The sequence below is a fragment of the Sardina pilchardus genome, chromosome 17 (assembly GCF_963854185.1).
Source record: "Sardina pilchardus chromosome 17, fSarPil1.1, whole genome shotgun sequence".
Taxonomy (NCBI): domain Eukaryota; kingdom Metazoa; phylum Chordata; class Actinopteri; order Clupeiformes; family Clupeidae; genus Sardina; species Sardina pilchardus.
In genome coordinates this window covers 1523651-1544571 of record NC_085010.1, presented here as the reverse complement: position 1 = coordinate 1544571, position 20921 = coordinate 1523651, and the positions used below count along the sequence as shown (strand labels likewise).

The following is a 20921-nucleotide window of genomic DNA, read 5'->3' as shown; positions in this document are numbered from 1 at the left end:
TTGAAACATGCCATGGCATGTTGGTCCAAAATGCTATTGGAATGCTGATGAAGTCCTGTACTTCTCGTCCAACACTACGTCACCGGGTCGTTACAAATTAGGAATGAAACGCCCCAACACCTGCTGCCCTGATTAGCCTACCTGTGATAAGCCATGCCTGCAGCACTCATTCCCAGATTGACACGAAATCACCATGGTTGATTGGTTGCAGCAGTGCTGCACTCCCTCTCCAAATTTCAGAACGTCTCGGCCATTTTGAAAGCCTTTTTCAGAAATGTGAAGTGGGTGGAGTTATGGGGTGAAGTAACTCTTTAACCATTTTAAACTGCTGTTTAACATCTTTGTTCTCTTTAAAGTTATGACAATAGTGCTGCTGTTAGTCCTGAAGAAGAATTCTGGCGGTATGTTGAATTTTTGATTATTTTGAAAAGGATTATTTATAAATGTATTATTTATAAATAGGATTATTTATTGATCTATCTTTTATCTTTTTAATTTAACATGTTAACATGTTATTGTTGACTATGCATCAACAAATCTAACCCCTAACCATAAGCATAAGCTTAAGCTTAACCACAAATTGCAGTCAACATTGTCAACAGATTATTTGTAAAACCAGCTAATTAGCTAACAGATTGATTACAGAATAAATCCAGAACGAATCAAAACCAGCAAGTTATACAACTGAATATTGTAAAAGTTCACAGCAACTGCAGAAAATACTAACAAGACATTGGTATACACTCATATCTACCTCCAGAACCAACATCAAACCACCTTTAATGGCAATTCCAGATGGTGTTGCTATGGTTGTTGTAGTCAATGCTTATCACTGTAGTAGTTTTAAACACCCTTACACAGGAAAAGAGATTCCAATAAAAGGACTTATCTCATGCAACACCAAATCGGTGATCTACTTGATCACAAGACCATGTGGCCTATCTTAGGTTGGTAAAACCAGTAGAGCACTAAAAAGTTACATTGCTGATCACAGGAGTACGATTAGTAGCACAATTATGAATTATACGGTATACACATTTTTCAGTGTGTGTGTTTGTGTGCTGACAAAAAGATGACATGTTTTTCTTCAGATTTCGATTGTTACGGCAGGAAGACACAGGTCTGGGTCATATAAACAGTGACCTGGCTCTTTGTCTCTTTCTTGTCTGGATCATCTGCTATTTCTGCATCTGGAAGGGGATCAAATCCACAGGCAAGGTGAGCATGTAGGCTACAGTAAGCTTCATTTGAAAGTCATAAATGGAGTTGTTATTGCACATCAACTGCTATACACACGCATATACACACATATAGTTGAACGTTTTTGAAATTGATCGTAATGCTTTAAAAAAAAAAAAAAACCTTTAAGGACACCAATTTTCTTTGTGAATGAATAATGTATTGTAAATAAATAAATGTTCTTTGTTAGAATACAGGGGCATACATGCCCCTTTGTTAAATTCCCATAGAAGCAGGCCATTTTATTTTTGAAGGCCAGTTATTTCATGGCTCCAAAGTGAAGTAAAAGGTTCGAGATTCTCTTAGTTTAGAATTCAAGTTACGTTTGAGCCGTATGACTCTTCCTCAGACTTGGAAGTTATTTCATGGATCCAGGGTACTATGCATCCCGATAAAGTTCCCTTAGCCTTTGGAATTAAAATAGTCCCATGTCATCACATACCCTTCACTATACCTTGAGATAGGCATGGTTTCTATTTCAGTTAGCCTAATAACTGGTTTGATTTGCAATGAGAGATGATCTTATGGAAAGTACCCTCATTAAAAGAGTGCACACCATGGCCTTTCCAATTGTGCTTGCTCAACACAACAGAGTAATGCATGCACCACTGTTAAAGTCGAAACAAACATTTTGCGACGTTTTGACTTGGCTGAAACAGGCAATGAGAGGAAGTGACATGACGTGAGGGGTGGAGACACATACAGTATCAACAGAAAGTACATGGCATGAGGAAACAAAAACACTTGCGAAGTGTATTGCTGAGGAGGACACATTTTTTTCATTACATCCACAGCTTCTCTGTAAATTTGCTCATTTATACATTTTCAGTGGTTATCATGTAAGTATGTCAACACCCCTTCAAGACTCTGATTAAATTAATATTGTTTTGTGTGTTGCAGGTTGTGTACTTCACAGCCACTTTTCCTTATCTGATGTTGTTCATCCTCGTAATTCGTGGGGTGACTTTGCCAGGTGCTATGACTGGAATTAAATATTACCTCTATCCAAACCTGTCAAAGCTTGCAAAAATTCAGGTAAGCCCTGAGAACAAATAAAATACTGACTGGTGTTTGATTGTTGTATCTGGTAAATGTCATAGTCCTTGGAGATAATGTAGTATCTCACATCACCCCCTACTTATGTTATTTCTCTTACTCCCTGTTACTTACAGGGCACAATATACAGTCATATACATAGTCAGGCACCCACTTCTATCTCACATTGTAGCTTGTTCCTTAAAGTTTAATAACCTAAATTTGCCTAAATCAGTTTCCCACAGTTGGCAGTACCATAGACACATTCAACATAAGCCGGTAATTGTAATATCACCTCTCTATATTCAACTCTGCTTAAGAGTTCTTGATTTACCAGAGACCACATCCTCTCCCCTCCCTGCATGACAGTACACGTACAGTATACAGGCAAGCACTACTAAAAAAATCGGACTCGGTGTGTACGGGCCTTAAGAACGACGTTACATTGCCATAACACTCCTCAAAGCAGAGACATGTCCCCCATCAATGAAAACCCTGGACTTAATTAATGTGGCGGTTCCAACTGTTGTCCCATGCGATCAGTAATAGCTTCTTTGGCATATACTGTCCCTCTATTATTATGGCTGTCGGAGTTTTTTTTTTGGTTAGTAATTTTCCGTCAAGGATTCCCGGGACGCTGAAAGACCGTGACGCACAAAACTTGATAGGCATGTAAGCCATAAGGATGACACGGAACCATTGTTTTTTGTTGTTCTGCGTTACATCTAGTTATTATTATTAATATTATTATATGTATTTAATCTATGCTTATTCATTCATTACTTTTTCATATGGAATTTCATTGTTGATAATATGAATCATTTATCTGTTCTATTTATTCAAGTTAACCAGCTGTACGTTTCCCTACCAGTTGTACACTGTTATTGCATACAGTATATGACAAATGCATTTCTCTGAATCTAATTTAGTCACACATAGACTTACCCACAAAGACAAAATTCAAAGAGATCAGAGCATGGGAATGTTACATGACAAAGTTTTAATTGAAATGCAATTAGTTATGAAAGAGGTATGAGACAGGGCCCCCCATTACCCCCAGGACAGCATGAAATAATTCAGTTCTAGTATGTCGTCCAAGTGAAGAAGACCAGATTGTCTTTTAAAAAATAATTTCGTACCCTCCTTTTACCTTCTATCTCTTCAGGTATGGGTTGATGGAGGGACACAGGTATTTTTCTCTTATGCTGTTTGCCAGGGTGTTCTCACTGCTCTCGGGAGTTACAACAAATACAACAACAACTGCTACAGGTTAGTAACTTAGTAACTTTAGAGACTTTATAGAGGCCAATACAAAAAAAACCAAAATGTTTGCAGCATATTTGAAACAAATGATGAATGGATGTTTTATGGCAAACAAATGAGTTCACTAGAAAATGTTGTCACAAGTTTGCTAATGTTGCCCACTAGAGGCAAGCTTCCAGCAAAGTTCTGGCAACAATTACAGTAAAAATTTGCCACTAGTGGCAAATGTGTTCACCAATGATTTGCCACCACAGATATCCAGTAATGGCAAACTTCTAGTGAATCTCTGGCGACAAATTTGTCAACACCACTCTGGTTAGTTTTGCCAACACCACAAGACAGTAATGGAAAACTTCTAGTGAATCTCTGGCGACAAATTTGTCAACACCACTCTGGTTAGTTTTGCCAACACCACAAGACAGTAATGGCGAACTTCTTGAGTCAAATGGGCCAGTAATGGAAAACAAGAACTAGTCTGCCTTGAGCAGTTTCTCCGTCTCCTGTCTCCAGAGCTCCGGGTGTGGCTACGGGAACACAACCCTGCCTCTGCTGCTGATGCTGCTGTATTGGCAGGCATTTTTGTGTCTGCTCGTCCCAATGCCCGGCCCTGGACATATGCCAAATGGAAGAGGAACAGAGAGTCCAACAGACCCCACCATCAACCATGTCCTGGGGATGAATGACACTGCTTCCTCTCCCACCTGCTGGCGTGAGACCAGAGGTGCGGGGGTGTGTGACAGTCTAGCTACGACCGCACGTGACTGGTGCCCTATCGGCACTCGTCTGTCCTACATATCCGCTGTTTGCACACATATACATACATATACACTCTAGAGTGCGGATCGGGCCACATTTTTCTGTCCGAGCCCGGCCCGCGTCCGACAGAGCAGTAACCGAACCCGACAGGCATTGAGATGTTTGTCTGAGCCCGACCCGAGCCTGACAAAGTTAAAATCTTATTTCTTTCTCATATAAATTACACATACATCACACAGGCGCACACAAGTCCAATCATTCAGCCAAATAAACACATACCCTACCAAAAATGGCCCAAACTAACAGAACACCCCCCCCCCAAAAAAAGCTAACAACAGGTTCTGTGGGCATATCTCTAAATGAAATTCAAATAAACACGAGTGTCCCCAGCGATAACATTAGCATAGCCTAGCACAATAGCTTATTGACATGGAAATCACTCATACCATTTTAGTTCAGGCTAATCCATGTTTTTATGTACAAAAAGAATTGCATCGACGGTGGATGGCTTCAAGGCTGTCCTTCTCTGGTCGATGGTCCTGCCAGCAGCACTGAAGTTGCACTCACTCAGCTGGAATGGCAAGAAAGCCGTGGGCAAGGACACTAAGCTTTGGGTAGTTGAGTTGCTGATCTCTCCACCCGCCCAAAACATCTCTGTCGTCCCACATTGCATGATTACAAGTCGAGTACATCTCAACTTCGTCCATGGCATCTGCCATAGGTACATTTTCCCTCTCCTCAGAGTCAACTGCAGCTTTCTTGGGTGCAGGTCCTTCAGTGGAGGCCTCCTCGGTGTGGAGATCACTGAGCTGTCGCAAAATCCAACTGAGGTGCCGTTCACGGATGATGGTTTTATAGGGGCTGTCAGTAGTCTTTCTGTTGCAGTGACGCTTCAGTCACTCAAACCACAGAAACACAAGGTTTATGTTTGAGTACTGGTCCCTTTCAAGTTCACGCTGGCACTATGCTCCTGTGGAGAGTACAGTGTGGGGGCAGGAAAAAAACACCTCAGCATAAGCACATAATCATCACACATTACAACATGAGAGCACACAATTTGCAACTGGGGGGGGTTAGCCCAGCGCAGGTAGCAGCCATCTGGTCCTGCAGCCATAATTCAGCGCTGGTCACAGGTCGCTTGTCAGGCCGGGGGAATAAAGCCGCAAAGGCGTGGGATGGGGGATGGGGGATGGGGGGCTGAATGAAGGCATATCCACTTCCGCCAGTAATTTCAGGTTACCCCATACCTGTTCTTCTTGTCGAGAAGATGGTATCAATTGCTTTGAGAGACTAGCTGATCAATTCCATGGGTTTAGTTTGAAGAGCAGTGCAGAGAGAGTCTCTCAAAGTAACAGAGTATAACATAGATTAGACAAGACAGACAAGACAGGAGAAGCAGAGAGGGGAGAGTAAGGGGAGGAGAGGAAGAAAAATGGGACCGCCCTCGGTAAGAGCCAAACGAAAGACGGAGCAGGAGCTTATTGCCTCTCAGACATGCTTCAGCAGTACTCCCCTTCTAGACCTACTTATAATTTGTCCATTGTTAGAATTTGACATTTATTCTGCTATTGTCCTTAAATTTAGCCATACCATGCTATATATAATTAACTGAGTGACTTATTTGATTGCTATTCTCATTTCATTGTTTTATTTCTCATTAGGTTAGTGCTTAATTGATTGTTTTATTGATAATATTGCTATTCTCCCTTTTTTGTAATTGTTCACTGTTATTTAATTTGTATTGTTATTTATTTGTATGTCACTTTGGACAAAGGCGTCTGCTAAATAACCATAACCATAACCATAACCATAACCTACTGTACATGTATATGTCTAGAATTGCTATGTGATTCAGCTCTGGAACCTACTTTTAGATGACATCAAAAAGGCCTCAACTGAATATTGCCCTTTTATGCTTTTATTTGCTATTACTGTTTACAGTATGTAAAGCACATTGAATTACCTCTGTGTAGGCTATGCAATATGCTATACAGATCAACTTTACTTAACCACAAGTCCACCCAAATTTTACCTCAAGCCCACCAGAAGTTTTCCTCAAATCTAATTTGCATGTGAAAATATGACCTTGCCACAAATTTGCGCCAACTGTCTGTTTGCCAGAATTCTAAAAACCCCTGTAAGAGGGAGGAGACAAAGGTGCTTAAAGAAACCTGTATTGAAATGTATGGGGACAGTTTTTACTGCCAAGATGGCAGTTGTGTTGTCTACTCTACACTATACTTACTTTATGATAAAGTGGGTTGGTCATCTTTGACAGAGAGGAGACAAAGTCATTGGTATCTGTTTATATACAAAGGTATTGCTGGGAAATTACCAGGTCATATTTCAGACTGTTTGGAATTCTGGTCCCTATCAGACCAGATCAAATGACTGTTTGATGCTCAAGGTTCCTTGTATCGACTCTGAGTTTGGAAAGTCGCCCTTTTGTTATTGTTGTTTTGGTATGCTTCCTGGAATAATCTTCAGTGTAATATAAAAAATTAACTCTATACTTTCCTATAATCAATTCAGATCTGTAATCACAAACCGACCTATGTAAATTTGTACCCGTTTTAAGAAAATGTCATTATTATTAGTAGTATTATTATTATTGTTATAATAGCTGATTATAATAAACATTCCACCTACATGTATTGCTACACCCTGCTTGATTTACTTTCTTCCACAGAGACTGCATTGGGCTTTGCATACTCAACAGCTGCACAAGTATTTTTGCTGGATTTGCCGTCTTCTCTGTGCTGGGTTTCATGTGTCATCAGCTGAATGTTGACATGGCCGAGGTTGTTAGTAGCGGTAGGCCTTTATCTTTTCATTTGAAACTCTATATTGCATGTCACTGTATATCATCAGTAAATAAGTCAGGAAGTTTGGCACAGTAGATCATAGTCTGTAGAACATAGTTGTCCTTGAGAATTACTTGTATATTTCTAGAACAGGCTTTTTTGCAGGTAGTAGACAACTCTTAGACAAGTTTTTCAATAAAATGTACTGTCAAAATGATTCACTATTGAGGAATCGTACTAAGCAGAGGTTTTGGAGTTTAACATTGAGTGCTATGCTAAGTTGAACTTGATTGCTGTGTATAAAAGCGGCTATGCTGTAATTCCGTCAGGAGATATGAATTAGAGGGTTGCATTGGGATTGAGTCCCGCGGGACCTAATGCAAATGTTGCGGGAGTGGGCAGTTTGCTGCAGGTTGGACAGGGCAGATAAAAAAAAACACTGCAGGATCGGGATGCAGCCTAGTGATAGGATGGAGTGAATTTTTACACTGTAGGAATCACATACTCACACCAATACACATATTTATACCAACACAATCACATTTGTGACTACAGAGTTTTGTTTTAGCATGGGTTTCCCTAAAAGAGGCTAGCTTTTAACTAAAATCATGGATGTGTCTTGGCTTTATTTTTAAGGCAAAAAACGTCACTCTTAACAGCCACCAGTGTTTGGTAAGACGTGAAATATCCACTGGAATGTTGTTTCTTTCTATTACACCTGCCAATGAATCCGTATTATATGGCTAAGCTGCTGCCTACCAGGTAAAACCTTAACATGGCTATAGCTTATTTTAAAACAATAGGCTAGCTAGAAATCATGCCACATGTTCAAGCCCCTTCGAAAGTTTGTTTAGATCCAGTGACACTGCCATCATGGAAATGAAACATCAGACTTCGCAGGCTGATGTTTCAGTCATCACATCTTTATGTGGCATGTGATGATGCACAATATTTAATAAAACTAATTTATTACTATTAACAACCTTATACATGGGCATATATTCTCAGAGTTTTGCGGGAGTGGACAGGAGTGGACTTGCACATTGTGGGAGCGGGCGGGAGTGTAACACGCATGTTGCGGGATCGGCCGTTAATGGTCAGAAATAAGCAGGAGCGGGATGAAGAAAACAGTCCTGCACAGGGCTCCAACAGGAATTACCATATCGAGATTGTAAAATGACCCGGGGATGCAATCATTAAGGCCTACTTTTTTATTTCCAAGTGGCATAACCAGCAGTGAAATTACACTTAAATTGAAACATTGAACACTTACCAAATGCTTGTGGAAGTGCATCAAACACATCTTTCTTGAAAACAATGGTTTTAAATGCAGTTCCAAGGAAGATACACGTCCATGTCATTTAATACTGACTCCATCAGCATCCATCAGTAGAGACCCATGTAGTGCTAGCTTTACTCTCCTGTCTAGGCCTGGGAGATATACTAAATTAATGTGATTCATTGGTGCTTGTTTTTGATCAGTGTGGAAAATTGAGACTTTTCTTAGTTGTCCCTCAAACACCAGTGGCAGCACTTGCTGAAGTTACCATCAGTTTACCATCAGATTTTTCCCAAAGTTGGCTGTTGTGGGGAACGTGAGAAGTATGTGAGTAACAGACACACATACTGACAGACAGACATTCCTGTCATTAATAGATAGATAGATTTTCAAACACACTTAAAGGAGAACTTCAATGATAAAGTAACTTTCAGTTTTCAACCTACGGCTGCACTGTTGTTTGAGGTCATCGAGTACTGTCAGTAGTAAAAAAAATTTTAAAAACATTCTTACGCAACTCGGCGAAATTCATGTCTCTTCTCATTACCATGGCAACAAAAATGTGTCATGTTTCATGATAAGCACATGTTAAACTCTAAAACACAGCTAATCTACCAAAAGAGCACATGCAGTCTGTGTTCTTGTAAGTACTTATGAACTAACTATGAACTATTGTTTTTTAACCAGTGGGTTTGCTACAAACTACAGGATTGCCAATCTGTTGTGATCTCTAGGCTATACAGTGACACACCATCACCTCTTGTAATACGCCTTAGATTAGCTTTATTACATGGCACTGCTTTGTTGTGGTGAGTACAGTTACAAAGATTTCCTGATTCTGAGTTGCTGTTTCCCACTAGGTCCTGGACTTGCCTTTATTACTTATCCCAGAGCATTAGCTCTTCTCCCAGGTGCTCAGTTCTGGTCTGTGCTCTTCTTCCTCATGCTCCTTCTTCTTGGTCTGGATAGCCAGGTAGGTGCCCTGCCTCTCTTGCTGCATGTCTTATGCCTGTTTGAATGATTGAGAAAACCACCAAATGCACAATCTTGTCAAATACAGTAGTACTGTCATGAGATTTGGCAGTATCACACCACTAGGGCATATACTGTATGTATATTTATTTAAAAATATAGCCTACTTATAATTTACATACCATACTGTAATTGTATTTGTATAGCCATATGCTACTGCTCTTTATACTGTTCATACGGCACATACACTTGTTTTTACTACTCTTCTATTACTGTTACTATGCTGCACATGTCTGTACTGTACATATCTGTCTACTGTTCATACTGAATATCCATATTTATTCAGTTTTGTCCATCTATTAATGCAAGGAACGTCTGTCTGTGTGTCAAGGCCATCGCCCACCAGAAGCGTACGCGACGCGCCGCGCCACGAAAATAATTAGAATTCCATTGTTTTCAATGGAGCATCGCCCACTGGAAACGTCTGCCGCGCAGCAGCCGCACAGAGATAGAAAACTATTCTAAAATCCTGCGCGACAAGCCCAGACCGCCGAACACCGCTGAACGCCGCTTCTGGTGGGCGTTGGGCTTCACTCTGTCTGTGTGTGGCACGCATAACTCTCGAACCACTCATCCGACTGACCTAAAATCCGACACATGTCTTGCTAATGACATGCGTGAGTGCAGTGCAGTTTGGTCGTTTTTGGACAAAAAATGACAAAGATATCGTCAGAGCCCGTATACGGAGAGCCTTGCCACTCGCTATTTAGTCCCATTGTAATGACTTTTGGTTGCAGTTCCACCAGAATTCCACTGGGGGCGGTCGCCTGAGTGCAGAATGAATGGGAGTCTATGGAGCTAGACGGCTGAATTTGGCTCTTTCACCCAATTGTCGTTGAGAGATCTCAGATTTGATTGTAGTTTTTGCAAGTTCAACATGGGTTATAGATCAAAAGTTGAATGAACGAGTACTTATGTCCTATTTCTTACAGGTTGAGTTGTTGTTGCCCATACCACGCTAGCATTCTGCTAATGAAGCTTGAGTGTATGACGTCATTTACATTTTAAAAGACGTTTTAAAGCAAATAAGTGACTCTAAAAAATCAAACACCACGCAATATGTAATTTCTTTGCATCCCCTTTCGAAAACAACATTCAAATTAATTGACAAAAATTTATATTTTGAGAAAAGTGGATTTTGAGGGGTATTGCTCCATAGACCTCCATGCATTCTGCACTCCAAATGTGAGCGCCTCTAATGGAACCAGCGTGGAACTGCAACCATTTCAAAACCGGAAGTATAAGGACAGTGCCAGTTCTCCCCTTATTAGACATTCTCTGATATCATTAAATTAAGCAAAATACAACTCTACCGCAATCCCACAATTCCACCGCTCTCCGCACTTTAGCCACGCCCCTTCTCACTCACTCCAAACAAAAAAAGCTGGCAAACTCACGCGTTGCCATTCATGGAAATTACGATGTCTCACATAAACAACGGACCGTTTCAAGATTGTTAATGTTGGATAAACATGCTGAGTCCAACACACATTCACCCATGTTGGTAAGCAGGCTGTTAAAGTCAAGGTTGCATAGGCTACTCATCAACAACCGCGGTTGCCTAGCGGTTCTGTTGCCTGATCAGGTTGCTGATCTTGCAATGCCGACACACACGTCGGTAGCATTCTGTTAAAATTAGCATTTAAAGCAGCTGTTCTTGACTCTATCTGGACATCGGCTATGGGCATAACATTCATTCAAACATCACTTCCGAGTTCATAGCACTGGCACTGCCATGGTCAGCCTTTAGGCCACGGTTAGCTTTAGGCTATCATTTCCCAACAACAGCAAAAACCCACGGGTATGTAATGTGTCTAATATTGCCATTAGCTGCAACTCAAACGCCTTTCCCCTTCACTTTTTTTACTTTGCAAAGACAGTAAAAAGCTCTATCAACTGCACAGGCTTGATTCTACATTATCACAATCTAACATGATCTACCTGCATCAACGTCATTTGGCAACAAGTTTCTTGGAAAACATTGTTTGTACGGGCACTGCACTAGTCACTGTTAATACACTGAAAATATCTATATTGCAATGCATGAAAATACACTGTACTGTTATCACTAGGCTTCTTATTATTACTACAATGCATGAAAATGCACTGTACCACTAACCAGCGTAATTACCAAAAAACAACTAGCATAATGCAACTTCATATAGCAACCACCTACCCTATTAGCAACCATATCAATCAACCAAACAACAATCTGGCAACCAATAACATTATCTTAGTGGAATAGTTCTGACATAGGACTATTCCACTAAGATGCTACACTGGTGCGGAGCTAGCGCAAGTCAATGGTAACTTTCTAATGGTAACTTTTATTTCTAACATTATTCTATCAACACAGACATGTACATTGAGAGTCGCACATTTTAATTTATTTGTCTCAGGTGTTCTGTGAAGTGGGTAAGACTGTTTTGCATGTTACCATAGATTTGCATTAGCTCAGCACTAGCCTAGCACTTGCAACTATAAGGACTGGATGAAATGTGCTGGAAACAGTCTCCACTGACCTATATCACCCCAGCTAAGTTGGGGATGAGGTCCTATGTCCAAAATTCCGAACTATTCCTTTAACGTGGCAACCAACATGATGACCAGCATAGCAACCGCTTATTTAGCCTAGCAACCACTATGGATACCCTAGCAACACCCTAGCAACCGTCTCAATTACCCTAGCAACAACCTATCAATAGTCACTATCCCTAGCAACCACCATAGTAACCAACATGATTACCCTAGCAACCAGTAGCAACCATCCACTTTAGCAACACCATAACAACCATCTCAATTACTCTGACAACAACCTAGCAACCACTTTGATAATGTCAATCAACATGATTATCCTAAACCCTCCCAATCCATAAAGTATTATCAATGGAACTCTCTGGGGACCTTGTCAATGCTGGGCCCAGATTACAGTTTCTTGAGCTGGGGGAGATAGTTACCCTTGGAACATAAGACTCTGGGTTATGGGAAGATGGATTGACCCCATAGTCTCTTTGGAATATGAAATAAATCTGCCACAATACTCGTTCACAGGGATTTATATCTCTTCAAACTCCTCAAATTAAATCAGAATTTGATAAATTAGCTTTTAATTTTTTTGCATCTAATAAATGGAACAAATTGCAATAATTATTAAAATTAGATAGGTTTGTGTCGCTAGACCAATTCAAGGGTATGATTAATGATATGGCTGTTGTAAAATGTTCTTGCTTAGACTAATATTAAACCTTTTATATTATTATTATTGTTATTATGTTTAGTTGTTTTTATACATACATTTATTATTATTATTATTATTATTAATAATAATAATAATAATAATATGATTTTATTTTCTTGATTATTTATGTATTATTACAATTATTTGATTTCTGTATCTTTTTATTGATCTTGTTTTGTTATTTTGGTTATTGTTGTTATATGTTTTGCAACTCAGGGCATTGCTGTAAAAGAGATTGATGCTCAGTCAATTAATGAAAAAACGGTTGTTGATGATGATATACCTTTCCTGATTAATACAAGTGCAAATACATATTATTTGGAATGCATTTCAGAAATTGATTGATCTGAACTTTAATCAACTTGTATTTTTCTTTTTAGTTTGTGTGTGTTGAAAGCCTGGCTACAGCCATATCTGATCTGTTTCCTGGTGAGCTCAGGAAGCGGGGAAGACGGGAGATCTTGGTGTTGGTTATTGCCATTGTGTGTTTCCTCTTTGGCCTACCATTCATCACACAGGTAAATAGCGACACAGACAGAGGCAAAGAACTATGACATTTCATCTGAAATCTGGAACACTTTGATGTTATAACACAAAAAATACTTTTGAAGGTGTTTCACACACAATTATATTTTGCTAGCCCTTTATGGGGCAAAGACTATATTTGGTAACTTCCATAGACATTCAAAAAGGGGATGGTATGATTGTACTACAAACAAGGAATTTGACTCTGGTTAATCACTCAAACAAATAAAATGTAAAGTGAAAATAGAATGAAGGGCAGAAGAATAAGGCTATGTATAAGAACGAATACAGTATGTACATTTGCAAATAAATTGACACTATGGATGGGATAGGGTAATGCAATTCCTCCTCCTTGTTGTCCCTGTCAAGGTTGCCATGGTTGTGGACACCTCAACAGGCACAAGCAAGATGCAATATAAAATTGAAAAGAGGGGGGGAGTGCAATAATTTGCCCGGTGGGCAAACTGCAGGGGGTCCAGCAGGGGTCCTGTTAGAAGTATACTCCTGGAACACCTGGAACACCTCCCATGCTGTACTTCCAAATGAGTTTCTGTAACAGCAGTGCAGGTTTGCAGCAGGACAATTCCTGAGGCTATTATAAGGGTGTTTTTTTTCTGGGTGAAATAAGACACCTCCGCTTCGTGTCAGGGTCCAATTCCCCCTGTCGGTACTTTTTTTCTCGATAATGACCAGTGTTCTATATAGTAACCCTTACATAGTGCCAGAAGTGTGAGTACACTTTGAGTACGCATTGGGTCATTCCGTGTCAAATCAGATAAGATTGTTGCTGCACCGTCTCAGATTTTGTTCAAACTTTGTGTATATCATCAATGGGTCCTAAAACCAAGGCCTGTGAAATATTTCCGTGGAAATCATCTGTCTTCATATCTTTTTTAGACCTTGAAATTCTTTCATTTTTACAGCTTGAAAAACACATGCCATGTCTGGGCATTAATATCTTGACGAATATGTTCCCTAGCCTCCCCAAATTTTCTAGGGTGGAAGATCAACTCATAATAAGCATGTGTAAACAATTTAAAGTCTGTACTAAATTTCTCTTGACTCTCGAAAGGGCCCTCAATTTTGGAAAAACGTGCATTAAGTGTGATATTAAGGGTATTAAAAAACTGTTTATCTTTTTCACTTGGTATCAGTCACTATTTCCTCTTCAAATACGGCAGTTAATTAATGTTTTCCCACAATTTGAAGTCTCCACAACAAATAACCATGACAATAATAACAATAAAACAAGGCATGTTTGTATTTTGTGTCATTTTCATGTAACTGAAATGCTATGTGGGGTAGGTAGTAGGATCATGAAAATCTATGTGGAAATAGAAAAGTATATGGACATGTAGTGTGTAAAGTTCTAATATTGCATCGAAGCCCCGTTCACAGAATAAATGCATGTAGTTACAGGTGTTTTGGTAACACCAGAATAAACATTTACAATAAAAAAGTGAAGTTTGGCACCCCCCTCTGGCGAAACAGTAGCATTTTGCTACTTTTACAAGGCATTAACTCTGGTAGCTATTTGAATGGAATGGAAAGGCTGTATTTTACTTCCCGTATTCAAAAAGAAGCAGAAATTCCTAATACCTTGAAATTGAAAAGGATGCCAAATACACTGAATTATATACTTGAAATTATGTTTTAACCATTAATCTAAAATAGGCCTATCATTAGTTGGTGGCTTTTTTGCTATCCTTTTCAATATCAAGGTATTAGGAATTTCTGCTTCTTTTTGAATACGAGAAGTAAAATATAGCCTTTCCATTCCATTCAAATAGCTACCAGAGTTAATGCCTTGTAAAAGTAGCAAAATGCTACGGTTTTGCCAGAGGGGGGTGCCAAACTTCACTTTTTTTATTGTAAATGTTTATTCTAGTGTTACCAAAACACCTCTAACTACATGCATTTATTCTGTGAACGGGGCTTCGATGCAATATTAGAACTTTACACACTACATGTCCATATACTTTTCTATTTCCACATAGATTTTCATGATCCTACTACCTACCCCACATAGCTTTTCAGCTGCATGAAAATGACACAAAAATACAAACATGCCTTGTTTTATCCTTATTACTGTCAAATTCATTTGATTTGGAGACTTCACATTTTGGGACAACATTAACAAAGGATTATATTTCTATAGAAAAGACTCATTGATGGCAGGTGTGTCCCAATAAAAAAGTTTTGAGACCCTCAATATCACTTTTTTTGCATGTTTTTTCAGAAACTAGGAACTTCTGTACAACCAATGAGACTGTAGTACAAACATTTAATCATTGAATCTTACTGAGAACATGCTTGTCTTCCATTCTATAAAGTTTAGTCAGGCTAGGAATTATACTTTTTAAGATATGAGTACCTTAACGTGGCCTCCAAGATAAGGTCATTTAGAGAGTGTAAAAAGGCAAGGGCAAAAAGACAACGAAAACAATAGAATTGAGCAAAAATATTTTACAGATTTTAGTTATGGAACCTAAACATTGTGTAGACAAACTTTGAAGAAAATCCGAGTCGGTGCTGCAACCATTTTCCTGGATTTTGTCTGATTTGACACGGAATGACCCCATTGCCAATGAATAAGTCAACAATATAGCAGAAGCAGAGTGTGAACAGTTTGATGATTATAGCGGACTTCTCTGTCATATCCACTTAGGAACTGTAGTAAACAATACAGCACATGCAGAGTTTGATGAATGAACAGTGATATAGGGATATGATCAGTGGGGTGTTTCTCATGTCCGCATATGGCAATGAGCCAATAGCAGCCAACCTGTCCCCTTTGCAAGAGATACCAGTCAGTGGTACACCACAAGCAGAGTCTGACATAGTGTTGTTGAGACAATGATATTAATGAGGTAACATTGTCATATGGCAATGAAGGTAATAATGGTCCTCTAACATCTAGCATCATCTAACAGTCAGCACGATCAGAATTGAAATAAATTACCCAACTAAGCCCTAGTTGCACCAAACAAACCCATGCAGACTTTCTCTGATGTTTCTGATAGGATATGGAATCTGATGGGATATTGATCATACAATTATAGATTATATAATTCAATATTCACAGTAGATAAGATAACAATAGCTTATAAATATACAGTCATTGACAAAAGTGTTGTCACCCCATGCTAAAGTTTACTAAAAAGAGGAATATAAAATCATCTTTTGGAAATTGATTTTAATGGCTTATGTAATAAAATGAGGAAAAATCCAACCTTTAAGGACACACCAATTTTCTATGTGAATGAATAATGTATCATAAATAAATAAATGTTCTTCCCAAAATACTGGGGTCAAAAGTCTTGTCACCCCTATGTAACCCTATGGGAATTTAACACATAGGGTTAACATAGGGGCAGGCAGTTTTTTATTTTTAAAGGCTACTTATTTCATGGATCCAGGATACTATGCATCCTGATAAAGTTCCCTTGGTCTTTAGAACTAAAATTGACCCACATCATCACACACCCTTCACCATACCTAGAGATAGGCATGGTGTTTTGTTCAGTTTCGTTCAGTTAGCCTATTAGCCTGTTTGATGCTCATTGAACTCAATGCAAATCAAATGATTTTTCCTCATTTTATTACATAAGCCATTAAAATCAATTTCCAAAAGATGATTTTATATTCCTCTTTTAGTAAACTTTAGCATGGGGTGACAACACTTTTGTCAATGACTGTACTAATCATATGTTAGACTTCAGGCTTTGGAGGATGGTACCCAGGCTAAAGTTTACAATACAGCTATACAAGTATGCATGTGAGGGACAGCACTCAACCAGAATGTCTGCTAATAATGAACGAATTCAGCACATTATAATTCGCTGCTTGCACTAAAGGCTCTAATACGCTCGTTTGATTTCTGGTGTGTTAGAACCTGCAGCTATTGCTATGGTAATTAGTGTCTACACGGACCCGGTTGGGTGTTGCACCTAGCAAGTCAACACGTTACGATAAAGAAGGATTTGTGCACGTTGAAATTTGTATTATTGAGCAAACAAGATATTCCGTGTGTTAGTAAATATTTAAGGAGCAGAATATAACAGAAGATACCGTTTCAATATAGTTAACGCTCCACCGGAAGTCAAATGACAGTACTAAGAGACTTTAGTGCAAGTAGCGAATTATGAACACATCTTCTGTTCCTGCATTATGGAACCTATGCAGAACTAAAGGGCAGGCACGGGTGGGCAAGACAGGGCAGGGCAGGCACAGACTTCTAGGATGGACCAGTTGCCAAGACATTCAAGGGCACACTGACAATGTTAAGGACTGCATTATCCTCACTATCAATGTTACATTATTAGTGCTACAGTGTGATGCTTTACTTCATTGGAGTTTTAGGGGCTGGATATTCAATCATTTGAAACATAATACATCATTTTAACTGTTTTCTGGTTTGACTTTTTTTGCTTTATTTCTGTGTGTCTCTTTTATTCAGGGGGGTATCCATCTTTTTACTTTAGTAGACCTTTATGCCGTCAGTGGGAACAGCCTTCTCTTCATTGCCTTCTTTGAGACCATTGTCATCGCATGGATTTATGGTAAATTCGCTTAACTCTCACACTACACAACTTTAAATAAAAAGAAATATGATTAAAATGTCCATATGCAGCTATTTGACAATACAAATTAAGCAATGATTATGGGGCTAAAAAGTCTATTCTGCAATGGCAACATCATTTCATCCTGTCAAAAATATTCTCAAAAATGTGCCAAATGAGTATTTATTCTGATATCTTGATTAAGCTTTGTTGCCATATACCAGTGAGCTCTTTTTGTGAACTACTTAACCAGTGAACCACATTTTTCTGTACTAGTTACTGTAACTAGTGAGAGCCAAACTCACTTAATTGGATTCATTCCCAGCAGAATCAGTATTTTAATGATTTTGCATTACACCTTAAAATTACTGTTTTTGAACCAGTTAGAACCAAATGAAAAATGCTAGTAATGTTCCATGTATACAGTGCTCTGTAACAATACAGTATTCTTATGGCATAAACATGTCTAGCCAGTTGAGTGGCCTAGATATATTCTTTGCAAATGTCACACATTTTTTCTGTATACCCAAATGAAGAATTGGTTGTTTAATCGTTTATTGTCAAGCAAACAACAAAAATGTGATATGGTGTTGACCTCAATGGAGAAAAAATCATTTCAAACGTGAAAATGCGTGCTCTTCACTGACTTGTGTGACTAGGAGTGCAATGACACTCATGGTGAGGTTGTTCAAATCAGTGGCCCAATAAATGAGGACGTTTTCACTGAGCTTTAAATGCAATTCTCAAGAATTACCATCCAATAGCCTGTGCTGACTACACCATTTCAGCCCGATTTTGCCACGATTGTGTCATGGCCGACAAATTTCCATCGTCGTGTCCGAATATTCAAAGTCGGGAACGATGTTCGAAGGAGGAAGCGTCTTGTAATGTGACATGTTCAACGACCCGCGATTTATTGTCTATGACATTCGACGACGTTACGACCAAAAGTCTAACATGTCAGAGTTTTTGGGGAATCTCCTACGACTCCCGTGTTGACACTGACACTGTGACGACACACGACGAGAAAGCTACGATAGATGATCTTGTAATGTGCCCACTCTTGCGGCCAAGACGCGGCAAGATTTTGTGGTTCTCTGATCGCCTAGTCTGACATGGTCAATCGTAAAAGATAGTCGTGAAAGACAAAAAAATCATGTAGTCTGTACAGGCCATAAGAGAGACTCAGTGGGCACCTCTCTTTAGCTATTAAAGGTGCCCTGCCACATGTCTGAAGTTCTAATCTACAGTGTTCGAACTGAACTGGTTTCACCATAAAACTAGCCTAGAAATCTAGATGCCCCTAGCAGCAGCAAATCTAATTTGGCTGCCGGGACAGTCTAGCAACGCTCTATAGAGCTAGGGAGCTGAGAAATGGAAGAATCACCAGACCAATCACAGCATGTATAGAGTCGGTGGGCGGGATTAACATAATGGTGACTGGCATGCGATCAGAAGTTGCGACAGTTACGCATCCTGCTATTTGAAAACAAGAAGATTATTCGTTTAGCGTTATCCTATTGCGTGGAGAGGGAATTTGAAAGACAACTGTTTATCCCACCCCTCCGATTGAGCCCTGCCTACGGTGAGTTCCAAGACCCTACATCTTGATGTGGGTCTGGCTGGTCAGGCTACCATAAAACACCAACTTAAAACAATTAAAACAGAGTGGTAAACAGAGTAGTAAACATTAGCCTATAGAGCTCCACAGTCCCGCCCCTCCTCCGAGAGAGGTGCTTGTCCGGAAGAAAATTTCTCATTCATTTCTCCCATTGACTTCTGGAAAAATCCGGATATAAAGAGTTTTAGACCATGCCTTAGGCTAACCAGCTACGATGTGACTCATAAGCATATAACTTGTAATTTCGAGTGAAAAAATGAACAGAAAATGTAAAAAAAGCGAAAGGTACAAGACTGTGTACATAATCTTAAATTCCTAGTTAGAGAACTCAAATCCCATGATGCTTTGCAAACGTACACACATTTCCAACATTTGCAGCCTAACAATAGTTTAACATGGTTCCATATTAATCTGAGAAAAGAAGATGATTACTTCCTACCGTTTCCATTGAGTAAATTCAACCTTCAAGATGAGAAAACTGTTCTTTTTCGGAAGACCACACATTGGTCCTGACATCCCTGCAGCCATTTTAAGTTTTGAAGTTCCAGCGAGACGCTAGCCGGACGATAGGCGCGGGAAAAGTTGAGTACAGTTTGTTTGGGATTGCCATGGCAACGGCGATCTCTACCAATCAAAGGCTCTGCTTTCACCAGTTTTACACGGTAGGGTGTTGGGTAGTGTAGTACTCTCTCGTTAAATCGTGAATAAAACATTGTTTTCTCAAAAACAAGGTTGATGCCCCGTTAACTTTTGACATCTATATGAGCCGGTATAATTGCTTAGTCACATCGTAGCTGGTTTTAAGTCTACCATGGACGGTTACGATTTTATGGCTTATTCTCCAGTTGTCAATGGAGAAATTGTATTGGATTTTTACTTCCGGACAAGGCTGTGGGCGGGACTGTGGAGCTCTATAGTGTACCTGCATCAGGCCTACTTATCGCTGTCATTGTCCTACTCACTTATAATGTCCACTTTGCCATGTTTTTGGGTCACGATAAAAAAAAAAATCGGCATCGATGTGGGAGAGATCGAGACTTGACCACTGCCGGGTGACTGTGTTACAACTTCACTGCCAGTGGGTAAAACGTTCGCCACTTGGAGTAGGCCTACTGGTGACTGGAATAGCCAGAAACATTGTGCGATAAATTCTCTAGAGACTAGTCATCTAGCGCCTACAGTGCTGACCTAGTGGTTGTCATAGTTGACTAGTCGACTAGTTGGTGAAAGCCCTAACCTATACCTGCATAATGTACTTTTAATAGCCAATCTATTTCATCCTCATCTTTGGATGGGGAGGAAGGTGTGCACTCTGCTGCATTATCTGGACTGATGGGCAAGCTTTGAATGAAATCCCATTTACGAGAAAGGTGTATTTCAAATAAATAATGTGCACCTTGTGTCCATGCATAGTTTTCAAACAGAAAATATTTTCATCTTATAGTTATATAATAAAAAACTACGTTGTTAACCAACTACCATTATTTCAAAAAAATGTTTCTGTGCCAAACAATTAAAAAAAAATACTTACTTGAGTCTTACTAGTCTTACTAGTTAACTGTGAAGC

The 20921-nt window shown here is 39.4% G+C and overlaps 1 protein-coding gene across 1 annotated transcript in view; it reads left to right on the top strand.

Moving 5' to 3' along the window:
- The window catches only part of LOC134061738 (sodium- and chloride-dependent GABA transporter 2-like), a 36324-nt gene that overhangs the window by 1865 nt on the left and 13538 nt on the right, over nt 1–20921 (top strand). The window contains exons 6-13 of the mRNA XM_062517495.1: nt 357–401; nt 1092–1218; nt 2140–2274; nt 3440–3543; nt 6983–7107; nt 9237–9349; nt 13027–13164; nt 17631–17733. Coding sequence (XP_062373479.1) covers nt 357–401; nt 1092–1218; nt 2140–2274; nt 3440–3543; nt 6983–7107; nt 9237–9349; nt 13027–13164; nt 17631–17733 — 890 coding nt within the window. The remainder of the gene's footprint in view (nt 1–356; nt 402–1091; nt 1219–2139; nt 2275–3439; nt 3544–6982; nt 7108–9236; nt 9350–13026; nt 13165–17630; nt 17734–20921) is intronic.